At 39.8% G+C, this 25,419-nt stretch overlaps 1 protein-coding gene across 1 annotated transcript in view; it reads right to left on the minus strand.

Annotated features, from left to right (window-relative positions):
• Positions 1-4,113: 4,113 nt before the first annotated feature.
• The window catches only part of SLC9A2 (solute carrier family 9 member A2), a 33,877-nt gene continuing 12,571 nt past the window's right edge, over positions 4,114-25,419 (minus strand). Inside the window, exons 4-12 of the mRNA XM_041468476.1 lie at positions 19,534-19,751; positions 18,028-18,230; positions 15,373-15,462; positions 14,017-14,087; positions 12,316-12,477; positions 11,648-11,744; positions 10,634-10,765; positions 8,620-8,710; positions 4,114-6,585 (exon numbers count right to left, since the gene is read on the minus strand). Of these exons, the coding sequence (XP_041324410.1) occupies positions 6,215-6,585; positions 8,620-8,710; positions 10,634-10,765; positions 11,648-11,744; positions 12,316-12,477; positions 14,017-14,087; positions 15,373-15,462; positions 18,028-18,230; positions 19,534-19,751 (1,435 nt within the window). The 3' untranslated portion in view covers positions 4,114-6,214. The remainder of the gene's footprint in view (positions 6,586-8,619; positions 8,711-10,633; positions 10,766-11,647; positions 11,745-12,315; positions 12,478-14,016; positions 14,088-15,372; positions 15,463-18,027; positions 18,231-19,533; positions 19,752-25,419) is intronic.

The raw sequence follows: 25,419 nt of genomic DNA on the forward strand, positions 1-25,419 counted from the left end.
GTAAAAGGATGCTTTTTTTTTTCCTCAAGCTGTGGTTAAAATCATTTGAACCTGTCTGCATTTGTCATAAAGGGCACAGGAACCAAGGATTCATCCAATAAGTGGGTTGGGAGTTAATAAAAAAGAAGAAACAAAATTATAAAATGGAGCACTCTGTAATTTTGAGATTAAGTCCTTAAAGCTACTGTTCCTTGTGCCTGGAGACCCCATTTGCATCCCTTGTGTTGCCTCTTAGTTGCCATAACTGTGCAAATTCAGAGAGTGAAGATTCAATGACATTCCTGCAGATACAGAGATGTGATTCCCCATTTTGAGTTGAGGAAGGAGCAATTGCAGCTAATTTTGGTTCCAGTCTAGTGGGCAAACTACTGAGTTACTCATCTGTTTCTTGAATCCAGTTGTAGTATCTTCTGTAGAAGACTGTAACAAACCAGATCTGAATATGGACTAAAGGAAAACAGTTTCTGCCAGAAAACCACTGCAAATTAAGATTTTTCTCTTGCTTGCTGTTACTTTATTTTGGGTCGGTTTCTTTGGCTTGTAGGAAGGGTTGGGTTTTGGTTTGGTTTCTTGGGTTTTTTTGGTCTTTGTCCTTCCCTTTGGTAAGTGACTTTTCTGACAATTTTGATCAGTTCATGTTGAAGAGGCTGTGTATAAGTACTGGTTTTGTTGCTTTTAAATGATGAAGCAAAGGTAAGATTTTTTTTCCTGTTGGGGTAGGCTGTGTACTTTTGAAGAGATCCTTTATAAATATCAGTTGTGGGGGGTTGACCCTTGCTCGACACCAGGTACCCACCAAAGCCGCTCCTCTCTGGAAGCAGAGAGGGTAGAGGAGAGAAAATAAAACAAAAGTCTTGTGAGTTAAGGACAGGGAGAGATCACTCACTGATTACTGTAATGAGAAAAATAGACCCAACTTGGGGAGATAATTGAATTTATTACCAATCAAAATCAGAGCAGGATAATGGGAAGTAAAATAAATCTTAAAAACGCCTTCCTGCCACCCCTCCCTCCTTCCCGGGCTCTACCTCCTCCCCTGCTGCAGTGCAGGGAGATGAGGAGTGAGATGGTCAGTTCATTGCACCTTGTTTCTGATGCTGTTCAGAGAGAAGAGTCCTTCCTCTGCTCCAGTGTGGCGTCCCTCCCACAGGAGACAGTCCTTCACAGACTTCTACAATGTGAGTCCTTCCCACAGGCTACAGTTCTTCACTAACCACTCCAGTGTGGGTCCCTTTACCAAGGGTGCAGTCCTTCAGGAAAGGACTGTTCCAGTGCGAGTTCTCCATGGAGTCACAAGTCCTGCCAGCAAACCTGCTCTACTGTGGGGTCCTCTCTCCACGGGTCCACAGGTCCTGCCAGAAGCCTGCTCCTGTGTGGGCTTCCCATGGGGTCACAGCCTCTTTTGGGCATCCACCTGCTGTGACATGGGATCCTCCAGAGGCTGCAGGTGGATATCTACCCCCTGTGGACCTCCAAGGACTGCAGGGGCACAGCTGCCTTACCGTGGTCTTCAGCTGCAGGGGAATCTGCTCCAGAGCCTGGAGCACTTCTTCCCCTCCTGCACTGACCTTGGTGTCTGCAGGGTCATTTCTCTCACTCCTCTCTTGTCTGGCCACAACTGCTTCTACAAAATAACTTTTTTTTTTCTTTAATGTTATTAGACACTGATTGTCTTGGCCTTGGCCAGCAGTGGGTCTGCCTCAGAGCCAGCTGGCATTGGCTTGGTCAGACAAAGGGAAAGCTTCTGTCAGCTTCTCAAGAGAAGCTACTGCTATATCCCTCCTGCTACTAAAACCTTACCAGGCAAAACTAATACACCAGTCCTGCAGACTTCCATTTCTTGTTGTTTTCTTTCTTCTGAACTTACTCATTGCAGCACCATCACAGAGGTCAGTACCATTCTCATCTTCTGAGAACAAGTTAATTATCGAGCAGATAATGCAGCAACAAAATAGGAATAGTGTTGTTTATGATCTGGCTTGCTCATTACTTCAGGTTCTCTGTAGTGCCATTACATTCCTGCTGCTGGGAACCTCTGTGGGTGATGCCAGTGCCAATCTGTTTATGGGTGTTGGAGGATACCCTTGAGTAAACAATCCTTTACAGCCTGGCACTTTGGCATTTGAAAAATCAAGACTTGCCTGCGCTGTTATTGAAGACTAATTCACAAAGAGCTGATCATGACTCTCGTAAGAGTGTACTGGAGCCTGAACTTTGAGAATCAAATGATTGTGAATGGAGGTCAGACTGCTTGTAGAAATGAAAGAGTATACAGCTTATTTTAAAGGGAAGTCTTGAAAAACTTATGTTTTAATTTACAATGAGAAATTAATTCAAAAATTTTAATTATTTTAAATCTCAGCACCAAGGAACTATTTTTTGAGATGTGCTGCACAGTAAGAACCAGTCTTCCATTCTGTCAAATATCTGATAAATAGGAGGTCTCAGAGAGGAAAATTGAAGTAAGCTGAAGTATTTAAAATTTCTTTTCCTTTTTATGGCAAAAAATTACTGTTTGAAACAAAACCTGTGGCAGTTAGGGTGCCATATTTATGCACATTAACAAGGATATTTTTATTGGACCAGAGCTCTTGTGGTACAAAAAGCATTCCAGAACCAATTTCAAAATCCTTCATCTTTTCTTCAGGGCCTGGGGGATGTTGACAGAACTTGGATAATTTTGGAAATGGTGACCAGCTAAAGCATTTCTTGGAGTGTCAGCTGATGTCTGGAATTGGTGGACTTGGCAGCTCTTGAAAAGTTGGTGCAGGGTTCAGTGTGTTTGCTTCCAGAGAGCCCAAGATATCCTTCATAACAGCAGGCATGTTATTTTGGCAAAAATTTTAACTTTGTTTTTCCATGTGATTTCTATGTGGCTTTAGTACAGAAGGGTATTCTCTAATTTTTAAATTGTTATGCAGCAAGGTTTTCTTTTGTTGAACTGGTTTCAGTGGAATTTGCATTATATTTTAGTACAAAGTAGGACAGCCCTTAAAATTTTAGCTCTTTCGGCAAATTATTCTTGGGGTTTTTTCCAAGTATGTGCCTAAAAAATGTAACTGGGCGTCTATCTCCTCTAGGCCTTGTTATACCTACTTTCTTATCCTATTTTAATTTATTGGCCTCTCAGGAGCTGAAGGGGAAATCCTTAAAACCCTAATTCAGAGTGGAGCTGTATTTTCCCACTATCCCTAAAACTGAACTTTCTTCATCAAAAATGCATTAAACTATCTATACTGCCCAGAATGTACTGGTGAGTCCATCTGGAAACAAAATATTTGTCTGTGGCTTTGGCAAGTTTCCCAGTCACTGCTGAAGATCCGGTTTCCTTGAAAAAGCAAGAAACGTTGTCCTCTGTCAATACATGACTTTCCCCATCAGATGGTGCTCGAGGACAGATTTATTGGGCATTTCATTCTCCAGCAGACAAACTGATACAACATGAAGGATGTCGCCTCTGCAGGCTCAAAAAAAAAAAAAAAAAAAAAAAAAAAAAGGCAAAGGTAAACCTCTGACCCAAACCAGAGAGTTGAATGATAAGGGCTAACTGGAACAATGCCTGTGCCACCTGCTGCTGTCATTGCTACTGAGAAGGAGAGTACCCAGAAATCAGACATGGCAAGGGTCTCATTCAGCAGTAGTGGAAAAGAGCCTGAAAAGGGTGGGAAGACCAGAAGTGAGGAAGGCAGAGGGTACTTGCAAGGACACAGAGTCCCAGAAGATTTGCAATTCTGCTTCACAGTGTGACTGTGCTGGAGATGTGCCTTGATGCTTGTATTCTGTGGATTTCAAGTGCTTTGGAAAGGTAAAAACATGCTATCATGTTTTGAAGCACAAAGAGCTTAAAACCATATTTCATAAAAACGACCTTCAAATTTATGTGCTTGTACTATGGAGCACCACTTTAAGCACAAATAATGTGAGCGTGCCCTGCATTAATGGGCAGCCAGCATAGCAGTAAGGTTCCTGAAACCTGCATTCATTATTTAAAATTGTGTCATAAAAAATAACTGCTTAAAAAAAAAAAAGAAAGGCAGCTCTCCCCAGACAGAAGCCAAGTGTTTGGTCATTACCAGCACACAAACAAGAAAACTCCATGGAGAGTAAACTAAATATTGATGTGCAACATTTCACATTTATTGATTTGGTCAGTTTTCAGATCGGCCTGATATAAAACAGCTAATTTAAACAATCTGATTTGTAAGGAGGATGTTGTCTCAAAACTAATCAAAACTCGAGGCTTTTTTCTTATTCAAACGTGATCCAAATAACACAGTGACATAGCATTCCCTGACAATTTTACAGATGAAAGTACTTTCCTGTTGAAAGACAAATTTAAATTTGTTTTTAAAACTTGTTGGCTTTGCTTGAACCCAAGTTTATTTCCAAACAGGAGATGATCACTAGAGGAGAGCTAAGTATTGATTTCCACAATAATCATTTGTTGAGAATAGCCATGAACATCTGACTGAGGATTATAGGGTTCACAGAGCCATTCCTCTGCAGCTTAGACTTTGCATTTGCCACACAGCAGAATTTTCCAGAGCTTGAACAGAGGAAAAGGACTAAAGGACCTAAGGAAAGAGTTTGGGAAGGTTTGATATTTCAAATACATACATGAAATAAGTATTTTGGAAATGCTGTTAGAAGAAGGAAAGTCTTACATCCCCACTTATCAACCCCCACCCAAGAACATTTGAAAGAAATCTACTTTGTGGTTTTAAAAGAAAACTCTGATTTTTAATAGTTTTTTCAAAACAAGCTTAAATAAAAAAAAAAATTAATCTTATTGCCCACAGATTTAGAAATGTGCTAATGAAAGAGAAAAGTTATGATTTCACAGTGTACATTCTTCAATGAAAGTTATCAATTTTGTAACAAGTAGAAAGAAAATTATTTCTGCACTGTACTGAAATGTGTATCTGTGCTAAAGCAAGCTCAGTACTTAGATTATGTGGGACAGAAAGTGCAAATTCCTGAGAGCTACAGTTACGTATCATTTATTTTAATGCTTCCCATATGCCCTCAAATGGCAGCCATTGATGCTAGGATCAAGAAGTCCATTGTATTAAGGTGCACAGTGACTTCAGCTGATTCCAGGACCCCACTGTGCTACTTTTCTATAAAAACAAATTACATGGAACATTTTTGTTCCTTGGAGTGCATAGCTCAGACAAAGAAAAGATTACCTTTCCCCTCTTACAGATGAGGAAACAAAAAGTAAAACAAATTAACCAGGGTCACAAGCATGAGCTTTTTTGAGTCCCAGTGGTCCCTGACTCAAACAGGAGACTGCTCGCTTTGTCTATGTGCAGTGCTCTGCAACTATTCTACTGCCATGTTTGCATTACATTGCAACCAAGTAACTAAGGTGCAAAAAAGCAATTTTGATTCAAAACATTATTTATCCACTTGAAGTTTTTTGGTTTTAGGCCTTCTAGTATCCTGCTAAGCGCTCTGAGTTCTTGCTGACATAAGTGAAAGCCAAGGTAATTCAGTTTTTCTTTGGTGATCCTTAGTACCTTTCAAAGGTAACATATTGCCAAAAATTCAGAAAGTAAAAATTCAAGATATTCAGGTCTTTGTTGCAAGTCCTTTTTATAAGCCTTATTTGCAATTCCCCTACAGCTTGTTTCTTCTCTTCTTCCTCTTTTTCTGCATCAGAGGTCTTCAAGCAAACTAGGCTTCAGGAATATATTTATTCTTCTTTAGAAGTCTATATGATAGGTGCATTGTGCAATTTTCAGTGGTATTCATGTTGAAGCTCTGGTTAAAACAAGTATTATTGATTATAAATAAAATCTGAAATGATACACAAGTTTGGGGCTATTTTTTAAGAATCTATTCAATCACTGGACTTTCAACAATGACTTCAACAGAAAACTGGGTATTGAACCTTCGTGACTTGGTTCCATGAGAGATGATGTGATAAGGCACATTTCCATACTATTTTAACAGTGGAAATAATGTGATTAAATTAAAGCATTGCCATAAGTTATTTGTAAAAGAGATATATTTTGGTTTTGTATCTTTAATTTTGCAATTGCTGCAGTATTCCTTTCACTTAGTTAATGGAGTCGACTTAACTCAAATGGAAGTGGTTAGACCCAGATTGTTGTGTTATTTTAATGGATCCCATAGTCTGATCAGATCATTTAGAATCCTAATTCAGTATGTCCATGGTTTGTTATCAATAGTTCTCCTTTGGCTATGTTCAGTACAGCTGCTTCTCAGGCTTATTTCTCTGCCTGTCCCCTTGCGATGCCTGCCTAACTAACCGAGGTGGTGGCATAGGTCTTGCTGGCCCATGGTCTGCAGTCAAATCTTCCCTGCTCAAAGTGCCAAATCTTGGTCTTGTCAGCAGTGGCTGCCTGAACCCAATGGATGGCTGAGGCAAGGTGCTTGGCTCCTGCTGCTCTCCTCGTCCGTCCTGGCTCCCGTCAACTTCGTTTTTCCACTCCACCCTAAACTCAGGTAGTGGCCTCTGTTGTCTCAGTCTCTGGTCTCTCAAGATTTTCCCTGCTCTGGGCCTTAGATTGAGCACTGTGGTAGCAGCATCCAACTCAGAGTCACTGCTGTCACCCACTGTTAATTGAAAACAAAAGTATAGTTTTAGGTGTAGAATATAACTGTTTCAGGAATATTTGAGTAGCAGCACATTGACCCCTTGCAGCCATAGAATAAAGTTTCCCCATATTTTTCTATATTCAGTGCTTTCTGATCAGACCCAGTAACAGCCTCTTAATTCTGCCAAAATAGGGGAGAGATTTGACTTTAAAAAGTCAAAAGTGATTTTTAGAAAGGCCTCACACAGCTGCTCCTTGATTACCAAGTGTTCCCTTGATTGAAGTGACATTGCCCCATTTCTGGGAAATTTCCAGTTTTTTGGACAGGAAAAGACTGCCTCTCTCTGAACTTAGGGTCCAGTCCCTGCTTACATCCAAACAGGATACCAAAATTAGATCTCCCAGCCTCACATCTCATGAAATCTAAACCAAGAGGCATTTCCAGAGCACAGCATGTACAGCAGCTCTAGAAACTTGACTTTGGAAAAGGAGCATTAACACTCTTACCAGGCAAAGGATCTCTCAAGGTCAATGTACAGATGGGTGGAAATATCCCATCCTTAATAAGGCTGAATGTAAGATATGAAACAGAATCAACAGGGCAAATCTTATAGGTTGCAAGTGCTGCAGACTCTTCCTACCATTCACAGCAGGATAGAATATGCTCTAGGGAAAGCTGGGAAAATTCCCTAATTGTTTAGGGAATGCCTTTAAATGATCATTGCCAGGTAAACTAAGCTGGAGATAGTCTGGATGTGCACATGTGCATATATTTTTCCCCAGCAAACTTCTTTAAAAAGAATTAACACGTTCATCAAAACTTGCACACTTGAGTAATTTGTTAATAATTTTAATAATAGTTTATGAATGCCTCAGATTTGTTCTTCGAATTAAATCAGATATGATGTTTTAAATATATCAAAGTAAATAACTGTGCAACTGTCATAAGAACAAATTAGATTAGTAGCCTTCATGTCATTTCTTTTTAAAAAGGTGAGGAAGGGGTCAACAAAATATATCACCATGTAATCGTCCATTCACCCAGATAATTATATATCAAGGGAGGTCTTCATCAGACTGTGTTTTCAGGCTTTTTCCCTTCTAAGTATGTCAAACAATATATTTTTTGACAATTGAATAATCTGGAGGCATATTTTCTCTTTAATTCTAGGTGACAGTAGGTGACCTCTGCAGACTAACTGCAGAATAAAAGGCATCCTACACTCAGGAGAGCAACAATATCATTATTAATAGACAAAACCACAGTATATTAAATTAATTAGGAATAGTGGAAAACTAGTTGGGGTGGAGATCAGGAAATTTTAGAAACTCTGCACAGGTTTCTTCTTCCCAGCAAGAGATCCTTATGACAGCTTGTCATGAAAGAAAATGCTCCCGAGAATGATACAAGTATGGTAATGAAACCAGTATCAAAAGTAATAGATATAAAATTGGGCAATGTTTTCACATTATTTCACAAATATATGTGCTCCAACAGATTTTTAAAATGTTTTTTTGTTAGAACTCAAGAACCACAATATAAAACATTTGTGAGTTTAGGCAGAGGAAAAAAGTTAGCAATTTGGTTGTAAACCACAACATTTTGAGTTCTTCATGAGAACAATAAACTAGATCTAATGTCCTCATTTCCCTCTCTGGTTTGCTTTTCAGAGCAGTGTCCTCTACCCTGACCCCAGAGAGAAAAGAACCAAATAGGCTCATAATCCAGGAGGGATATCTGGATTATGGAATAAAGATGAGAAGAATGAGCCATGGCAGTGTTCCTGGTGCAGAAGTGCAGCAGGCAGCTGCTTGCTGACATGAATGAGGAGATGTGCTGGGAGGACAACACCAGTATGGGATAGGAAGTGAGAAAGCCCCACAAAACCCTTCTGTCCAGGGCATTTCTCTACACTCACATTTCTGCTTTAGGACACACTGTTTTAAATGCTCTAGTTTGCTTATTTCTCTACATCATCCCTGGAAAAACCTTCCTTCTACGTAAGCAAAATTACTGCAGCACAGTAAGAGAAAAGAAGAAAAAAATCATTACCTCTGGAAGATGTTTTATTTCTCACTCGCAGTTTCTCTGGGAGTTTAGTGTTTTTAGGAAGTGAAAGGAATCTTTTTGTATTTGCTGCAGCCTGCATGCAAAGAAAACCAAAACATTTTAAGTCACTGTGTACCTGCGTAATGCCATGTTAAGATACACAACTGAGGCTTGAACACATTTCTGTAGCTAAAGGGCTTGAGAGTAGTTTTGAATTAGCTAATATGTGATCTTTTACTACACATTCAGTGCTGATTGCTGGCTGAAGGCTGTGCTAACTAAGGTAAAGACTGAATAATCTCAAGCAGTTTAATCAAATGAAAACCTAGTGAAATGCCCTCTGAGATCAGAGTTAATAAATGCATGGTCTCTAACCTCAACCTTGTCTGCACAGGCTTTCCTAAGGAAGGTAAATGCTGCAAGCATGGCACTTCATGCAGCTTAAAACTTGTTCAAAACTTTTTATTAGTCAGCTGCAAAAATCTGGGTGAGACTGTAGCTTGGGCTCAAGAACCAATCTGCATTCTGATCCTGCAAGAGCTTTATACATATAAATGACTTTATACAGTTGACTAGTCACACTGAAGTTGATGAGGAAGTTAGGCACCAGCATGATCATTTACCAGTTCAGGGCATAAAATCCTTGTTTTCCCCAGACCGAGATTTAAAGGCTATGGGAACAGACCACACGTCATACTTCTAGAACATGAGAGGTACTTTCCAGGACAAGTTGCTTTTTTTTTTTTAATTCAAAAGTTTCTCAAGGACATCCTTTCTTACATTTACTATAAAGATTTTTAAAATCTTTACAGTCTACTAGCTCTCCTACGCTAATATCATTACTTGTGGCAGACCCAAAGGGAACCTGAAAGGAAATTTATTTTCCCTTAGAGATTTTTCCTCTTTGGATTTTTATTCTTTTCCTCTTTCTCCTCTGTGGAGGATTTATTCTTAAATAGATACCAAGGATAATTATTCTTAAAATTACAGCCAGTGTGTTTTAAAAGGTTATCAGACATCCTTTTTCTTTCCTTGCCCCAAAAGTCCTGCTGGGTGTCCTCACTATTCCACACAGTAAATAATTTAATTGTATGAAAAAGATAACACATGTGACTGTGGTTGAGAAAAAAAAATCATTCAGAAACAGTCTTGTTGTCATAATTAACACCACAGTACCTCTAGTAATGATCACCTATGAGACATTATCATCCTTTTGGAAACATTATTCCAACCTCAACTGCTGAAGGACAACTGTATGAATGAAGACAACAGTCACAAAATATTTCTGTAACATGAAAATACATATTCACAGGATAGCTAATTTCCTTGATTCCTGATATGACCAAAGGATCCGTTTCCCTGCCTATTTAGTGTTCTCCATTCCAATATGGTTGGAAGTTTACAACTGCAAGATTGCCTCATAGAGCCAAATATTATCATGCCACAGCAATCCTTCTTAGTGGAAGAAATTTTCCTAACCAGTGTCAAAATCTGAAGGCCTGACTACATTTTATGAATACTAGAGAGCATATAATATTTTTCAAGTGAAGAGCTTGCTCTGACTGATGTGGTCAAAAGTCCTCTCCTATATTTTGGAGCTTAAGTAGCTTTTCTATCTCAAAGTAATTTTTAACCTTTAATCATACACACTTTATCAAAATACTGATAGAGAACACTGATCATACCTACACTGTGCACAGAGCCTGTCCAGTTTCTCTGAGGTAAAATTATAGCAGCAGATCCCACTCCCATATCACATTCTACAAGACTGAAGCCTTGCTGAAGGTGTCAACACAAATTAAGGGGCTCATGGGTGCAACTCAAGGTGTAAGTGTGATATTACATGTGCAGTTGTCTTCCAAATTCAGGATTTTTCCCTACATGTCAGAAGATTGCTTTTTCTGCATGACAGCTACAAAGAGCTGCTTTCAATAAAAATTAAAATTAAAAAAACAGACCAAAAAAAACCAAACAAACAAAAAAAAACCCAACAAAAAACACCACAAAATGCTAGTACCGGTCTTTCCCTTGACAGGCTGTTTGTTTTCCTCAGGCTCTCCCGAAGGCTGTGCCGGCGACGGATCAGAATTTCTTTGGCCTGCTTCTCACTTGCATCTGCAGCCAGGCTATGTCGGTTGTAGGACATTGTCTGAAATGGAAAAGAAGTGATCACAGCCTGGAAAGCATGACGTCAAATGTGTTGGACTATATGAACAGGGAAAACCAGGCTTTTTGCTTTAATAAGCATCATAAATCCTTGTGAATAAGATTGTATTGCAGATGATTAAGAACAAGAACAGTAATTATGCTGAGAATGTTTTTATTCATCTGCTTCACAACCACCTGGTTTTTTTGTTGGTTTTCGTTCATTTTTTTTAACCTGCTGATATTTATAATGAAAGACGTTGGCTTAATACCATGTTTACCCCCACACTGTAGTAGCTTGGTCAGTATGTCAGCAGAGGACATTTGAAAGTTATGAGTCCCCTAGAGGGAAGTCATTTTTACCTCCAGCAAGCTGAAGCCTGCTCAATTTTTGAATGTTTTCCAAGGGCTCAGGCATTCAAACTACTTAGCCACATGAGGACAAATGTGAAATGTCCTTTTGCTTTTATTTCACTATTTTTCCAATTCATCATCTCTGCTCTTAATACAAACAACTTTACAACTGGAGGCAAATAGGAAATCTAATCCCATATCATGAAGTCACCAATATACTGATACAAGTAGATAATGTTGGGTTGAATTGGCACCTATGATCCTCCTTTAATACTGTGGTTGCATCAGAGGTAATAAGAAAAAAAACATTGTCTTATCAATAGTATAAGATCAAGTAAGTATTTACACAAAGGAATGTGAATATGCTACTGTACACATGACAGGATATGGATTCAAGACAACAGAGGTAAATAAGAGCATTATTTGTTATTGTATGATAGAGCAGATGTACTAGCTCAAAGATGTGTTAAGAAGATAATCGGCATATTACAAGAGCAGTGGGATATTTATGTAGGCAAAAGTTCATCCTTACTCGGTGTCGTATTTGGTAGAGATTCTTTGTTAATATTTCTCGCATGTTTTCCATTTCAGTGGGAGAAAGGGGCTTTATCTTGCCTTCATGATAGTCACTGTGGCAGAATGAAAAATAGGAAAATAGGGGAGAGGGAGAGAGAGAGAATGTTTTTATTTTTATGGTCAGGAATGACATTTGAATTATTTCCTTTGTTAGAGGTGGAAACAACATTTCAAAACAACCAAGTAATAGACGAAAATGTAACATGTAGAAATGAAATCTTGATTTCATTTGCATCTGTGGTAAAATGTAAAATGTGATCAAAATTACAGTAATTTGTCCACTGTATTAAGGTACTATTCAAAATGCCCCTCAGGCTTCCCTTGTAGCTATTCTCAGCAGGCAGGCAGGCAGGCAGGCATGTGTTCAAGTCCATCTCCGCTCTACATGGCAGATGGATGTTCCAGCGAGCAGCTGTCCCAGAGAAATGACACACGCCGGAAGAACACAGCACTTCACCTGAAGCTACAGGCAAAAGGCTCTTGTTTCACACCTCTTACTGTTCTGGTGACATTAGGACACAAAGTATCCTCAGTCAAAGCGATTATCCTGCCTACAGCCCAGCCTGTTAAATAAATTGTGTGACCCAGCTGAGCTGCTTGGCCGTGCTGGCATCCCTTGCTTACCTGAGAGACACCGATGATGGGACCTTGCTTATCATTCCACTCTCTGCCATCTCAATGGCATGCTTGATCTCTAGCTTCTTGTATAAAGAAACAATGCTGGATTTGGGCTGGTTCTCACGGATTAGAAGTCTTCGCAGGTATTTATTGTCAAACTTTTTAAACCTGTACATGAGGCAAACCAGCCCAACCAGTTAATTCTTACTGTGCATAGTTAAGGAAAGGCAATGTATTGCAATTAATAAAATTTTAAAGGACTTTATTGTCTGGGAATGTGGCTGTTCATGTTAACAACCTAATGCTGAGCAACCTAAGAAAGGGTCAATTTCAACTTTACTTCAGATAGATAGTCTTAATAGGTTAGATAGGTTAATGTGTTAATGGGCAGTCTCCCTAGGAGCAACTTTAAACTTTTAGGTATTCTGTTATTAGAAAATATTATTTTTAATTCTCTGTTTTCATCAAGACAAAGAGAACATTAAATATTTACTGTAATAACAAATAAAAGGCCAAAATTTGCATCAAGTGCTTTTTCTTTGAAATTTTAGCTTGCTTTTGTAAAACTTTAGAAGTTGTTCCTTTCTCTAAAGCAACTGCACCCTCTTGGTTGCTTAGTAAAAAAATATTGATTACAGCTGGTGTTGATTTTGTTTGTCAGAAAATATTTTGCCCTCCAGACATTCTGAAATTATTCTTGAATTTGGGTGTGAAGGTCATGAAGAAGTGGGACTCTCCTTAGCTGTGCAATCTTTTCATTAAAGATCTCACACAGACCGGAGGAGAACCAGGCTAAGTAAAGAAAAATTGTACCCATGTCACTCATCTGTCAGGAAGGTGTCCTCACTGTGTCACCCCCAGTCAATTTTGGACACTGTGTCCACCCTGTGTCAATTTTTATTTGGAGAGGGCTCGCCTCAGCCATTCCTGCTGGTGCTATTCTTTCTTTATATAAAATACTTTTATATATAAGTATATACAAAATACTTAAATTCTTCTTGGAGCAGAGACTAGAGGGTGGAAAGCAGTGCCCATGCTTTGGGTCTAAAGAATTTGGATGTAAAAGGAATTAGATCTAACCTAACGATGATGACGATGATGATGATGATGATGATGATGATGATGATGATGATTCGCAGATAAAGTAAAAATATTAATTATTCAGGTATTGCCAGGGGTAATCTTCTTAACTGACACTAAGTCTTAAGGAATACCATCAAGAGCTGTGGAGCTGCCTGCCATTAGGATGTGTCATGTATCTCATGCCAGCTGCTGCCTTGATCTTTCTAGAGGAAATCCACTAGCTTTTGTATGCTTACCTTCAAATAGGAAACTAACCCATCACTTAACTGTCCTAAGAAACACAGCTTGCAGGAGGACAGCTGGGTGGGAAAAAAGGCTCAGCAGACATACAGGAAATGCTTTGCAACAGTCAGAATCATGCACCCTCAGAAGGTACCATCCTTCACCCTGGGATCAGAGAGCTGCCTTTCCTCCCAGCTGGAGATTCTGTTCTACTTGCTTGCGGTTTAGTAAAAGACATTGTTTTCCTACTTTCCCTTTGAAACCCACATGTTCTAAAAACAACCATATGCTTTCAAGAATAAATGCTGAAAATGAAATCTGATGCCCAACAGTCTTTGTTTGTTGCTGCAGAGCCATTTCAACCTCTCCTGTTTAACAAAGAGTTCCAAATGCCATTCTTACTTATCTCTCCAAAAGTTGTGACCCCAGTGTCCACACACATCTTCAATTCCAGTCTTCACGTGGTCAAAGAACTAAAGGAAAACATTGGTTCATTACATAAACTTATACACATCACTTGCCTTGTCCTTAGACCTTATTAGTTTTCAACTTACTTTAAAACAGAAACATCTAGTCACAACTCAGAACAATGCTTCAGTCCTACCAAAAGCTGTCCAAACCAAGCTCAAAGACAGAATCTGTTTCTTTCCCCCTGAATCTTCCTTAGCTCACAGCCACAAAAGGACAGAAGTTAGTTGCTAATTCCCTCAATGTCAATCTTGCTCAGCTCCTGCCTGAAACTAAAGGCTTTTCCTATATTTTCACTTACTTGAAATTCCCTAACCACTCACTGCTATGCCTGGAACTTCCCCAGGCCTGACAGTGAGGCAAATATGACTTTGTGGAGAAGCGAATCTCAGTGGACAGAAGCTCCCTACATCAGCACCAGCCCCTCAAGATGCACAGACAGCATTAGGTCCTGAGATCCTATTTTAGGAATTTGTATCATCTTAAAGCATCCCGTCCACCTAATATTAGAAACACGCTCTTCCTGAGTCTATTATCAATTAGGAAAAACTGAATCAGTTCAGCTAAGGTCTCACTGGATCCCAGAGGCAGCATGTTTGCTTTTAATTCAGGAACCATCGTAGGGGTCTCTCAGTCTAGGGAAAAACAGTGGTAGACAGGTCCAAAGGATAAGCTCTAAAAGGACAGACTTTTAGATGCCTAGATTGGCTTATTTTCCAAACATGGCCCTTACTATTCCTCCCTTTTGAAATTTCAAACCACTTGCCTCAGGTATGCTGCAAGGAGAAGTTCAAGAAGATGCATGGCTAATAATCTGCAACAATTGGAGACACACATGTACCAAACATATATCCCTAAAAAGGGTGATGGTGTAAGAGTTTAGTAAGTTTAAGAGTGTGTTTAAGAGAAGTTTGCATTTGTTTAATTAGATTAAACCAAATACAGTATAATGTAATTAAATAAAGCCATAGGTTTCCTGGTGTAGTTGAATTATAAAATAACATGTATCTCATGTGTGAAATAAACTACAGAAAATTAATTTACTTCTAGATCTGAACAAAGAAGAAAGTGAGAGATTCCAAAATAAGGATACGTAACAATAATTTCTGTAATTGCCAGAAGTTAAATATAAGCTTTACAATTATTGTGCTTATAACAGCTATCAAAAAGAAATCTAGTACACCCTCTCCATAATACTGATGCTGAATGCTGAATGCCTGTCTGCCTGAATGTGACTAGGAATTTCATCTATACAAGGGTTTCACCTATGATACTGAAGCTGCAACATACCCTGTTATAAATCTCTTCACTGACAGCAGGCTGCTTTTTATTTGACCTTTTGACATCAAGAAACTCCACGAGTGGGCGAATTGTTATTCCCTGTGAAGAAAAAAAGAGTACAATAATTATAAAATTGCATTCATTCTTTTGGTTAGCAGGTTTTGCACTTAGCTATGAAGTCCTTGTCAGCTTCAGCTGACATTAATGCAACAGGAGGAAGAAAGGGGCACCCTAGAACTGAGAGCTCCAAGAGGGTCAACCTAACAGAAACTATCAGGAATACATCGCCTATCCCACCCATAGTAATTTTAAACTTTTTCTTTCAGTTTTGCTCTGTGTTAGAAAAACATGAATTAATAAAATGATTCCCTATAATTTCAAAATGAACACATAAAGTCCTCTTTTTAATACTTACGTCCAAAAGAGGTATTCAAAGATATGTAAACAGTACTATTATGGATATCTAAGATCATAAAACTATGTATTTTTGTAAATATGTATCCTTGCCTGACCATTCTCAGAGAAAGAACAAAAAGTTTTGGCTATTCCCTGAATGATATAAGGGTTTTCAACAAGTATTTGTGGAAGAATTAAGATAATTTGTTTACTTGTACAGACACACTGGCACAAGGGAGAGGAATGAATCTCCTGTGGTGTTGAGATCAGTCCCTCCTATCCCAGACACCCAGGTCACATTTCTTTTCGTAAATGAATCAAGCTTTATTTTAAAAGTAGTTAGGTTTCTTTGCCCCATTGCTCATAATGGAACACTCATCTTGAACCTTATTGTTCTGATAATTAGAAAGCCGCTTCTTAATTGCATCATGGTCACTGTGTACCACTTTGTTCTTGTGCCAACATTTGTCTCTTTAGTTTAAACAGTGTTCACTCCCTCGTATAAACAGTAATTATAGTCCCTCTTCTCCTTCATCTTGCTAAGGCCAAGGCATCCTGGTCTCCTTTCCCATGACATGCTTACCAGTCCCCTGATCACTCCAGAACGTGCCACTATGCTCTAATGGAAATACCTGCCTCAGTGTGTCCTAAGATCACATTTGCCTTTCTTCTGTCCCCACTGTATCACTGACTTAAAATCTACCCCATTACCAGCTAGTACACCTGTATCTTTTTCCCTATTTTTTTTCCAAATCAAAGGTTCCCATTTCACAAGAGAAATTCCTAGTAAGAAAGTCTTTGCAAGGACATGTTTGCACACATTACTGTTCAGTTTCATTCTGTTCCTTTCACATTGGCCCTCAGTTCTTTCTACAGGATACTGTATCTCACTGTCACCGTGAGAACACTTTTCAAAATCTGTCATCAAGAAACATCAGCAACAAAACCTCCTACATCTATGTGCCATGGTCAGTTAACAAGAGCATTACCTTATCCTTGAGGAATTTCTTTAATAATATCAGCCTATTATCTGGCCAGGGTGGTTGAACACTCGAGCAGATGCCCAGAGAGGTTGGGGTATCTCCATCCATCAATATATTCAGAACTCAGCTTTAAATGGCCCTGAGGAATATCATCTAACTTGAGGGTTGCCTTGCTTTGAGCATGGGGTTGGACTAGAGATCCTTTCTGACCCAAAGGACAATTTGCTTCTATTTCCATTTAAAGGAGGAACTGTAAGCTCCTTTTTCATTCACTTTACAGTCATCCTAATGTCAATGTAAACCTCAATTTAATGAGTAGTTAAACTACTAGAGTACTAGAAATCTCCTCAGTAGCCCCCTTCCCAAAGATTTTACTATAGTCCAGTTAAATGAGATTAATCTAGAAAATAAATTGCCTTATGAAAGAATAATACCAGGTTTTTCTTTGATAAATCATGTTTCATCTCATAGCACATTCCATTTATCTTCATATTTTAAATTATTCTGTCCTTCAAAATCAGTTTTCACAGCTAAAGTCAACTAACTGACCTCCACCTTGCCCCTTTGCCCAAGCATGAGCACAGATACTCGCTTCCCACAGAACCTTTTTCCATGTAAAAGGCAGAGAAACAAAATTTTATGGTTTTTTCCACAGACCTGAAATTTCATTAAGAGCCACTCACATCTCTCTCACTGCTCTGGATAATGACCAGTCTGATATGTTTATCTGATGGGCTTGGTCTCCTCTACATTTTGCAGGTTTCAGTCTCTTGCTCACCCTTGACCAGGTCTCCATGGCCAGGTGGCCATCAGAGACAAGTTCTTCATGTCCTAACACACACCTGGTGCTTTTTTAGGGCTGTCCAGGTGGTTTGCAGCATCACTTCCTAACACCCAGACTCCACATCACCTGCCTGGGCCCTCAGTGTCTTTAGCTCACTGTGTACTATGTCCAACAATGAACTTCTGAGTGAACACACAAATTTAAACATTCTAGAAAAAGGAATTAGCACTGAAGCTGCGCCCAGATTACCTTTTATCTCTACTTCAACCTCACTAGTCTTAAATACTTAGTACTACTTACATGTTAGCATAAGTACTTAATATCTGGCATACTTTTGCTACCTGCCTGTGGTATGCATAGCCTTTTTTCTACTATGACTATGGCAAGTACCTTCAAGTATGTTCCTTACAGTCATTAAGTTAGAAAATTTCATTTTCTACCCATTAGAGGTACTTATTTACAACCTGAGAATGAAGAGGTTCAGGAGAAGAAAGGTACTACCTGAATGAAAACGGTAAAGAATATCACCACGATAACAGCAGTGATGAACAATTTCTTCCTGGGAAACACAGCAGGAGGAAGCAGAAATACAAGTGAAAAACAAATTGCTCCTCGGAGACCTCCATAGGCGATAATAAATTGGTCCTTAAAAGTGAGAGGTATTGTCCGGAATACATTAATGATCTGAGTCAGAACGAAAACACCTGAGGGAAAAAAACAGAAATACAGAGAGGAGGGGAAAAAAAGGGAACTTCAGAACTAGCCCATGATGCTAATATTTGTTTAAAAATACTTCTATTTGCTTCTTCAATATATATTATTGATTAAATGAAACATTACTTAGCAGCTTGCAATACTATAATATTAAACTAAAAAGCCTTAGGAACATCATTTTGAACATATTTAGTGAGCTAAACACCTCGAGTCAGCTTGATTTAGGACCTGAAGCAGCTAATAGATCTCCACAAGACAGCTACCTGCTAGACTACACCTCTAAAACAGCAATAATTCTCTGTGTCACTTTTGACCAAGACTCCTAATTGCTTTTTCACTGCACTTGAGGTGATTTTGAAAACTGGTCTGTCTCCACCATCAATCTGTGCTTTGAACCCTGCAAACTTCTGTTCACTCAGTTTTAGTCACACAGACATGAAGGATGCAGGACTGGGATGGGGGGACAACACACCAGTTAATTCTGCTGAATCTTTCGGAAAAAGGTTCCAGGGATGTGGCAGATTGGAGTAAAGGAATAAAGGCAGGTGAAGGAAGCAAGCACAGGGGGCAAGAGCTGGGTGGCAATCAGGCTTTTCAGCATAAAGTATTGATTGTGGGGTGGCAGGTGCAATAGGAAAATAGTCCAGGTTTCTGCTCTGAAAGGAGACTTAAGAGCTGGATTAGAGCATGCAGGGACTGAATCATTAGAGATGAAGCGGGGGAGAGGAGCAGATTTAAGACCTACCAGCCTGCGATGCACTTAGCTCTCTAGGTAAAAGAAAAAGAGCTAGTACTGTAAATTCAGGAGAGATCAGTTTCTTACACTTCAATTACAGCATTTCCTGGTTTGGTACTATTCTTGTCGAGGACTGACAAGGAAAATTCCAAAGCTAGTAAACATAAATTATAAACAAAACAAAACAAAACAAAAGGCAAAAAATCTCACAAACAAACAAGCAAAAACCCGCCACAATCTTTTTAATTCCTGAATGACTGCTAATTATTTTTATCAAAATTTGCTTATTTGTAAATAAATGTTTACTTAAATACATGTATTGTGATTAACAAGCAGACTGCCTCTCACTTTAGGTGAGTAGGATCAGGGCAAAACTGATTTTTAGGATCCATTTTAGGGAAAGGTGGAAGCTGACCCTGTGATATAGGGCATGTTACTAATACAAAAACCACTCCACAAACTGATGGGTCTCTGTCTAATTTTTGGTATTTTCTACTTGAGAAGAGAAAACATTTCACTTGCAAAGAATACTGACCCATAGTCAGAGACTTGCTTACCCAGTGCCCTCCAGATTAAACAGAAGAGGAGGGTGAAGCTAACAAAGGCCCAGTTCCACTCATGGTTCTTCCCAACTGTAGACACACCCATGAAGATGAAGATTAAAGTCTCACTGACACTGCTCAGCATCTTCATGAAATATTTTATTGTTGTGTAGGATTTCTGAGAAACATTTTCCTCCACGTATTTATTCATGGTCATGGCACAAGCTGTAATCCTGAAAGGCAAATATTATCCCATATTTCATTGGCTTCCTTTTTTTTCTAGCCTCTCTTATATCTATATACTATTATTCATTTTCCACAGCTCTCTTTAAAATGCAAAGCATAACTTATTCCATAGCCAATCTCAAATTTACAGACCTGGTGAACCTACAATTTTGGGCACAATTTTTTTTTTTTCTGCAATGGAGAGTTTTCTGAGCAGACATCAGTGTATGGAGAGCTTTTTCACATACTAACTGCACATGATCTGTGCAGGGGTCACTCCAACTCTGTTTTGAAAGGGGCAGAGATCAGGAGAGACAGGGATAGCCTTGAAAAACAGGAGTTGCTGCATCTCTTGCTGCTGAGGGACATCACACAGGGTGGAAACTGCATATCCGGGGGCAGGGCAGGACTTCCCTCCTTCCCTGCCAGCAGCTGTCCCACCTCAATGGCAGTGACAGTAGCCAGCTCCGCTTTCCAAGCAAAGTAAGCAGCAAGGCTACAGACAATTTGTCATCCTTCACCAGTTTAGGCCTGCACGTAGGGCTGAATAGGAGAAAAACACCACTAGAAATCAAACTGATGCTGCTGCACGTTTAAAGTGCCTACAAATGAATGAAATGGGCATCTCAGCTGATACATGAGAGAAAAGAAAGGGCTTACTGTAAATGCATCCACAAGTCTATTTTCTGTGTTAGCAAACAGAGTTTGTTAATCCTTGGGAAAGGCAAGGGGGGAAAACATGACTGGCTGTATATCACTTGCTCAGTATGGCTGTCCACAGTACAGGGATGGCTGAGGACCACTCAGCTACACATTTACAAGTTTAAGGGTAGTTAGCAGAGCTGGCTGGAGGATAACTCCAAGGTGGTGTCTCAGTATGGAAGACAGTCTGAGCTGACTAATAATTATCAGGGAGGACAACTCAGGCAAGATACATTGTGAAACAGCTGTCGTTCCTGGTTGTACTGTCTAGGGCAACAACATCTGCTCTGATTGCCCAGTGAAAAATATTATACACATCCATGTATGGGTCCTCAGTCAAACCCATAAAAGTTTGTGCTAAAACGTTTTAGCACACTAAATCTAAACAAAGAAAGAGAGATGTATTTACATTTACATGTCTTTCTGAATACAGCCAACTTGTCTACAGTTATTTATTCCAGTTACACCAGGTTTTCAGATATAAGTATTTGCTACCATAGGAGATATGTCCTCATGCTGAAATCTCTACACTTCTCTCTCTCATGGAGCAGGAGGGCAGGTTTGCTAGAGTCTCTGAAAATTTCTGTTGAAATCCCCCAAGTCTTGTGGAGATTTCACTGCAGAAACTCTTCTGCTAAGCATGTCCTGCCCCTAAGCCAAGAGCCCCATCTCTGAACCAAACGTCCCTGAATGTGAATGTAAATGGAAAGGCAGACTGGGACAGAGCTCAGAAAAACCTCACTGACAATATGAACACACATGCCTGGGTTCTTTCTTCTAAATAAGGGATATTAAAATTTTTTGCAGAGGAGGAATCTCAGAAGCAGTAGTAACTTCAAAAGGACCTTCATACAGTGAACTTTCTTTGCATTTTGCAAGAGGGAGTCTATAGCAGCAGCTCAGGTTGTAGTCACAACCTGAAGTTCAGACTCTGAACACATTTCTCTTGATTAATTAAAGTTAATTTTGTCCAGAAGTTTCATTCTCCTACATGGAACCACATCTACATCCCCAAAGTGGCTGGGCAACAATACTTCTGAAGGACAAGTCTGGGAGGACATGTGGACACTGGGAGAGGACAGAGTGTACTCTGTTGACCTCTCCCAAGCAGCAGACCCTGAATACACACCAAAGTGAAGAAAACCCAAGGAAGAAGATGTGATATGGGGACAGATGCAATCTGATGGGCAGATAGTGGCTTACAAATACAGGCAGAACAGTGCACCTACCCTGCCCTTCACCCTGCATTTTTGCCCACCCATACCTGGTGATGGAGAAGGATCTAGTCAGCACAAAATAAAATGCCCATTGGCATGCAAAAACTAGCTCCAAACCTGAGCAAACTCCAAGACTAAGAAGGAAGAAAGCCTCACTAAGGCTATCCCAGACCCCCATCTATATTTAGTACTGATATAATTGTCAGCCCTCTCCTCATTTCAGCTGATTTCACCACGGTCCTGAACAGAAAGATCCAATGTGCTCCACAGGTAGCATGCTGCCTGGGAAGCAGAGCTCATCCTGACCACACAGGGTCCACTGTGGAAGAGATAATGTAGATTTCATAAGCATGCAAGTTTTCTCTCTGAAACACTCAGAAGTTAAGGTAACATTTCTAGTTTGAGGACATGGTTAGGATAATAGAGGTGCCAATACTGACAAACTGATGGTGCTTTTCACCGCTTTCCTCCTTGTTCTGATCTTACAGTTACCCAGACTGGGGACTTACAACAGATCCCACATCATGTGCCTGAGCAAGAAAGTGGGAGAGGACCTGGCACACACATGGATTTTGTCCTGACAAGAAGCAGCAGCTTGGTCAGGACATGCACTCAAGCCCAGAAGCTGTCAGACACTCCGAGGTTCCTCAGTTTGTACACAGTTCTGATGATCAACCACGAAAGTACATGCACAAATCTTCTCAAATCCACTTAACACTCTGACCTGCCAAAAGCCTCATACTCAGTGGCAAAGCAGCTCTTCACTGCACTGACACAGCTACAAAGATGTCAGCGATGCCTGGGTTGTGTCGGCTCTCCTGCGTGTACAGTGCTTATCTGCACGAGTGTGAGCAGTGTGCTGCAGCCCCGCTACCCCAGCCGATGGCACACTCAGTGGAGCTGCCAAGTGCAGGGGCAGCAAATGCCAAAGAGCAAGAAGCAGTGGGTGGGCTGGAAAACAGCCATTTCTAGGCCCACAGTCATTTTAGAGGCCCAAAGCAGCAGCTTAGTGCCCTGAAGCATTAGGACTGTCAGGTCTGCATCAAAGGCACAACAAAACACACAGTACTGTTTATTACCTTCTTAAAATAAGTCATTTTCATGATTATAGTAATTTAGGAAAGCCCTGCAGCATGGGGAGCAGGGGATCATGCTCTGGACATGGTTTGTTTTTGGAACCTGAGGTAATGGAGACACTGTAAATGGATGTCTGATAAGAATCTGTCACCAGATTAATCAGAATCCTTGCAAGCTGTAACTTAAAACACCTACCATGCTTACCCACTAGAATTTAAAGGGACAACACTCTTATTTTCAGTCACATTTTGCATTCATTCAATTAATGTCAAGCCATTGAGGAGTTGGTTCAATGCTACAAGAAATAGACCTGCACATGATTTGTTGGTTTTCAGATAAGTAATATTTCACACCTAATCACTGCTCAGTTTGAATCAGTTATCTCTTTAGAGTATTTATTTATGAGAAAAAAATGTTGAAGTCTCCTTCATTTGAAAATTGTGTGGGGATATAGTGTTAAAATTTAATATAAAATCAATGTCTTTATGCAAGATTTTATATACATTATTATAATAAGTTATTTGCAAACTAAATTTTTACTGTCATAATAATCAAAGCCAAAGCTTAGATGTGCTTTATTTTACATTTCTTACCCACATACTTTAATTCTGGCTTCCAATTCTGTGACCTGAGCAGTTGCCTTGGTCAAGAAGGGGAAGGGAAAAGCACTTCATTGCAATTAACCTGCAACATTCTGTACTTCTGAAGAATAAAAGTCTCACTGTATAAACAGTACAGTTTCTGTCAGGACTGCAATAAACTAGGCCACCGGGTTCAATCCTCAAGTTTCCTTGACCTACTAAATTTACACTAGTTTCAATGTTTGCTCCTTTCAGCCTGCTAAGTCATTGTTGCAAAGAAAAAAAAAAGGCAAAAAAAAAGAAAAAGAAACCTATATTAATATTAAAAGTTCTGCTGCTTCGCAGCCTTTATGAGAAATTAGTAAGCAGAAAATGCAGCATGGAAGCAAGTGAATAAAGTTCAGATTCAGATTTGTATATTTTACATCTGTGATCCTTATTCATGCCCAGCTCCAGTTACAGTAGAAACTTTTCCTCTCCTTCTGAAGAGGATTTTCTCTGCAGCTCCCAGGGACATGGTTCAGTCCCTTCACTGTTTCAGCCAGGTAACCTGGTGCAGGGGTTATACACGGACATTTCAAGAATTGTTTATCCTTAGAACGAGTACACAAACTTATCAGAAGAGGGACAAGTGCCTTTCATTCCCTTCTATTCCTCTGCCAGTGAATTCCTACTTGCCCAGGAATGAGGCAATCTAAGTATCTTATTTATTTGGTAACACTGTATGTTCCTGCTCATGTCCTTCCCCTAAAGTATGGTACAGCATGTAACCACAAGGTCTCACTGAGTATCTTTATAAACCTGGTTATGAAAGAAGTGGGAATCAGTAGTTTAACAGGCTCATGTGGATATGAGTGAAAAAGGGGAGACCTGGCAATTATTGCTCATAGGCTGAACTGTAAATGGCCACAGAAGTAAATAATAAATAAACAATCTCGGTTGTAAGGGACATTCCAAGGTCATTTGCTCCAGCTACCTGCTCAAAGGAAGGCTGACTTTTAAATCAGACCCAAGCAATCCTCACGTGAGTCAGTCGCTGCAAAAAATGACAGGGAACTCTGGTTAACCCTGGTGTGTGTTTTTGCTCTGTGACACAGAGCAAATTACTTTCTGTAGCTCAAAGGCCAAAGAAATGTGACAAGAGCAGGGCAGATTTACTCCAAGGGGATCTAGAGATTGCAGGAGCTCCAAGGCTGTCAGCAGCACTGCTGGGAGAGGACAAGCTTTATGGCTTATAGCAGCTGAGATCCTTCTGTCTCAGCTGGGATGTTACTGCTGTACACAGTTCTGTCAGCTATTACAAAGTACACTTAGAGACAAAAACAGACAAAACATTTTAAAGATAACTCATTTTCTACCATGCTCTTTGAGGGTGAAAATACTTTGTGCTTCCTCTTCTGTTCTGCACCCCTTCAGGGGCCACTGCACAAACAAAAATGAACATGTTGTTAGTGCTGTGGGAAGCACTGGTGTGCTGGTGGCAGGCACTGGCATGTGGTGGGTCCCCTGACCCACCAGCAGACCCACCATGCTCTATCCATTGTGTCCTGGATGCAGCAGGTCCAAATCAGTATTTTCATAAACACTGCCTCAATTTTTATCGTGTACAATTTAGCCACATGTTTTCGGTTTAGAAGCCCTTTAAGTATTTGATCATAGGATGTCAAGGACATTTGGCTTTAGAGGTGGAGGAAACTAGAAACCACACAAATGCTATGAATAGAAGCTATGGAAAGAGATGGCACATTTATGAACTCGGTCAAAGTGAATGCATATGCTGCTTTATTTAGGCTCATATCAGAGAAAGAAACCCATGTAATCTTTAGCTCTTTACTTACATTAAAGTTCCAATCCCTGTTGTTTCATGGCATATTCCTATTTTTATACTACTGCAATCACCACCCATAAGTTTCCTTGCAAATTGCTTCCCAGTCCCAGAAAACTTTCTACTGGCATGCCTATGATAGTAAACCTATCTTCACTTGCCTAAAAGATAATAATCAGGTGAGGTATTATCGAGTATTAGTGACACCCAGCAGTAACATCTGAGCTTACACAAAAAGCTCTTCTCCTCATGCCTGAATGACTCATATTTGCCA

The sequence above is a fragment of the Pyrgilauda ruficollis genome, unplaced genomic scaffold, assembly GCF_017590135.1.
Source record: "Pyrgilauda ruficollis isolate IOZ18807 unplaced genomic scaffold, ASM1759013v1 scaffold22, whole genome shotgun sequence".
Taxonomy (NCBI): Eukaryota; Metazoa; Chordata; class Aves; order Passeriformes; family Passeridae; genus Pyrgilauda; species Pyrgilauda ruficollis.